Source organism: Labeo rohita, unplaced genomic scaffold (assembly GCF_022985175.1).
Source record: "Labeo rohita strain BAU-BD-2019 unplaced genomic scaffold, IGBB_LRoh.1.0 scaffold_2008, whole genome shotgun sequence".
Taxonomy (NCBI): domain Eukaryota; kingdom Metazoa; phylum Chordata; class Actinopteri; order Cypriniformes; family Cyprinidae; genus Labeo; species Labeo rohita.
Window position 1 is genome coordinate 360 of NW_026128229.1, and position 3543 is coordinate 3902.

The following is a 3543-nucleotide window of genomic DNA, read 5'->3' on the forward strand; positions in this document are numbered from 1 at the left end:
CAGATGATCCAAGAGTAGCTGCACGGATCTCAGGCTGCTTGGCGGACATCTCGGAGTGGATCAAAGAACATCATCTACAGCTCAACTTGGCAAAGACTGAGCTCCTTATTTTCCCTGCCACTCCGACTCTACAGCATGATTTTACCATCAACTTAGGTACTTTAACAATTACCCCATCAAGTTTTGCCAGAAATCTTGGTGTTATCTTTGATGACCAGCTGACTTTCAAAGACCACATTGCAAAAACTGCTCGATCTTGCAGGTTTGCCCTACACAACATTAGAAAGATCAGGCCCTTTCTAACAGAGCAGGCCACACAACTTCTTGTCCAGGCCCTGGTCATCTCCAGGCTGGACTACTGCAATGCTCTTCTAGCCGGTCTTCCCTCGTGCACAATCAAACCTTTACAAATGATTCAGAGTGCAGCAGCACGACTGGTCTTCAACGAGCCCAAAAGGGCCCATGTCACACCTCTCTTTATCACCCTGCACTGGCTCCCAATTGCAGCTCGCATCAAATTCAAGACACTGATGCTTGCTTATAGAACAACCACAGGCTCGGCGCCCGCCTACCTCCACTCACTGCTACCAATCTACACTCCCTCCAGAACTCTGAGATCCGCCAGTGAGCGAAGCCTCATTGTACCATCACAAAGAGGCACAAAATCACTTTCCAGAACATTCTCTTACAGCGTTCCTGGCTGGTGGAATGATCTTCCCACCGCTATCCGGAATGCCAACTCCCTAACAACTTTCAAGCAACTGCTGAAAACCCATCTCTTTCAACACTACTTGACTTAATTAAAAAAAAAAAAAAAAAAAAAAAAAAAAAAAAAAAAAATTCCTTTTCTACTCTTTTCCCTTTCTAGCTTGTACTTATTTGAACAATGCCTGTTATATGGTATTTTGAGCACTTCGTAGGTCGTTTTGCCTCTTTAGGACAAATCGCTTGATGTATTCCCCACCTGTAAGTCGCTTTGGATAAAAGAGTCTGCTAAATGAATAAATGTAAATGTAAATGTAAATGTAAATGTTTAGGGTTGGCTATCACCGTGTCATTCTTGGAGAGCATGATCGTGGGTCCAATGTTGAACCCATCCAGGTCAAGCTAGTTTCAAAGGTAATGATAAATTATAATATTAGAGATAAATAACAAAATAAGAGATCAAGCATCAATGTTTTTTTATGAACAATACAGTAATGAGGAATGCTTGCATCTTAGATCATCTTTTAAAAAGCTTTCACTAGTAACCATTCATCCATTGTTTCTGTATGTGCAGGTCATCACCCATCCGCTCTACAGCAGCACGACTGTCAACAATGACATTGCTCTGCTGAAACTGTCGTCTCCAGTCACATATACTCCCCGTATCTCTCCTGTATGTTTGGCTCCATCAACCATCAACATCCTGCCTGGAACACGTTGCTTTACCACTGGCTGGGGCCAAACTGCCACCACAAGTAAGTTACCTGTGAAACAAAGAGGAACTGCAGGAATTATTGTTGTTACATACATGACTCTGAACAGACTTCTGATGTTTTCTTCTCTCTCTTTTTTAGCGAGCCCTCTGATCCTGCAGCAAACAGGCATCCCCATCACAAGTCCTGCTGTGTGCAGGCAGATCTGGGGTCAGAGCAGAATCACTGATGCCATGATCTGCGCTGGAGAATCTGGATCATCATCTTGCATGGTACATGAAGACCGATCAAGACAAACACATTGATGTATCAGTGTTGCTGCTGTTAAATCTTAAATGTGTGTTTTCCACAGGGTGATTCTGGTGGTCCCCTGGTGTGTGAGAGATCAGGGGTCTGGACTCTGGTGGGCGCTGTGTCCAGGGGAACCAGCACTTGTGACACCCGTTATCCAGTAGTCTACGCCCGCATCTCCCAGCTACGCTCCTGGATCGACAGGACTATCGCTTCCAACTAGAGCACCTGTCTGAATATTTATCCACCAAGGGAAGCAAAAGCACATTTTGATTGTTATTATGTAACACAGTTAATCTCTGTTGGTGGTGTTTTTGCTGAGTTTGATTTAGTCTGTTGTTCCTGTGAACTGACTGTTACTTCATGTTACTGTTTTCTTGTTCCAGCTGTATAGATAATAAAAATGTTCTAATAAAAGAACAGTGTGAACAGAGTGAAATTAATCTAATTATTTTTAAAAGTAAACTTGATTAACTTTAAAATGTTACAGGAATATGTTGTTTTAATTTGAATAAATAAAAAAAAAAAACTTCTTTCCACTTTCACAGTAACAGATGACAGACAACAGTGACACAAGATACAACACCAAAGCGGGCAAAACTACTAGATAGGAACTTTCAAACAAATCTGATTTTATGGTTGAAAAGTTTCCATTAGAATATGACAGACACTGACGTTCCATTTACTTATTCAGACAATCTCTAAAATTAAATAAAGTACAAATCATCTGTTCTTATGAAGTCTGAATAATGCTGATTGCTATCAGAATGCAATTTATCTACACTTTCATGAGCTTTATTTTTTATATTTAATTTTACTGAATTAAGAGTTACTGCGCATCTTTCTGATAATTGTTTGTTAGCCTACTGTAAGTGGATGTCTTGTCAATACTTTGTTTTTTAGATTTATAAAAATACCTGACGAGATGAAGTTATAATACTGTCATTATTGTTACTGTCATTAATACTACAAAATGACTTCAAGGGGACATTCTCCTTCTGTCAAACCCATTCATAAAGTTTCATAAAGTTGATTATAGAAAATGCATTTCTACATCCTTCATCCCTCAGTGAACATGATCATTTTCTTTATGAGGAATCATGCAGTATCTAAATAAATGTCTGAATTTGTAAACAAAATTTTTTAAAAAAACCAACTATTTTAATAGTAAAGGTATTGGAGATATTTTATACTACTCCACCTATTCAGCAGTCCTTGATATTATATTATTACTATTATTAGTTATTATTATAATTTGTAACTTTTTTTTAATGCAAACTGTCTTAAAGGAGAAGTCCACTTCCAGAACAACAATTTCTAAATTATGTTTTTTGAGGAAAACATTTCAGGATTTTTCTCCATATAATGGACTGATATGGTGCCCTGATTTTGAACTTCCAAAATGCAGTTTTCAACGATCCCAAATGCGGTTGTAAAGGATCCCAGCCGAGGAAGTAGGGTCTTATCTAGCGAAATGATGGGTTATTTTTATAAAAAAAAAATACAATTTAAATACTTTTTATTCTCAAACACTCGTCTTGCCTTGCAGTCCTTAACTCTATGTATTCTGGCTCAAGACAGTTAGGGTATGTCGGAAAACTCCAATCGTATTTTCTCCCTTAACAAAAATCATTTAAAAATCATCCTGCATCTTTGCAGAAGTTCCGACCCAGTCTTTGCAAAGTAAACATGCAAAGAAGATCAAACACCCTGAACAAAAAAGGAAAAACAGAGATATAGGACGATTTTGAAGCTGAGGAAGAACATGAGTTGGGAGTTTTTGCGACATACCCTAACTGTCATGAACTGGAACAAAAACTGTCCAGGCAGAGTA

General features: G+C 38.6%; 1 protein-coding gene across 1 annotated transcript; it reads left to right on the top strand.

The window, feature by feature from the left end:
• Positions 1–643: 643 nt before the first annotated feature.
• LOC127159227 (chymotrypsin-like protease CTRL-1) lies at positions 644–1932 on the top strand (the record flags this gene model as incomplete). The annotated part of the gene is made up of 5 exons (XM_051102116.1): positions 644–659; positions 1046–1119; positions 1280–1460; positions 1560–1690; positions 1771–1932. Coding segments are annotated over 5 exons (564 nt in total), but the record flags the coding sequence as incomplete, so codon positions are not given.
• Positions 1933–3543: the final 1611 nt, after the last annotated feature.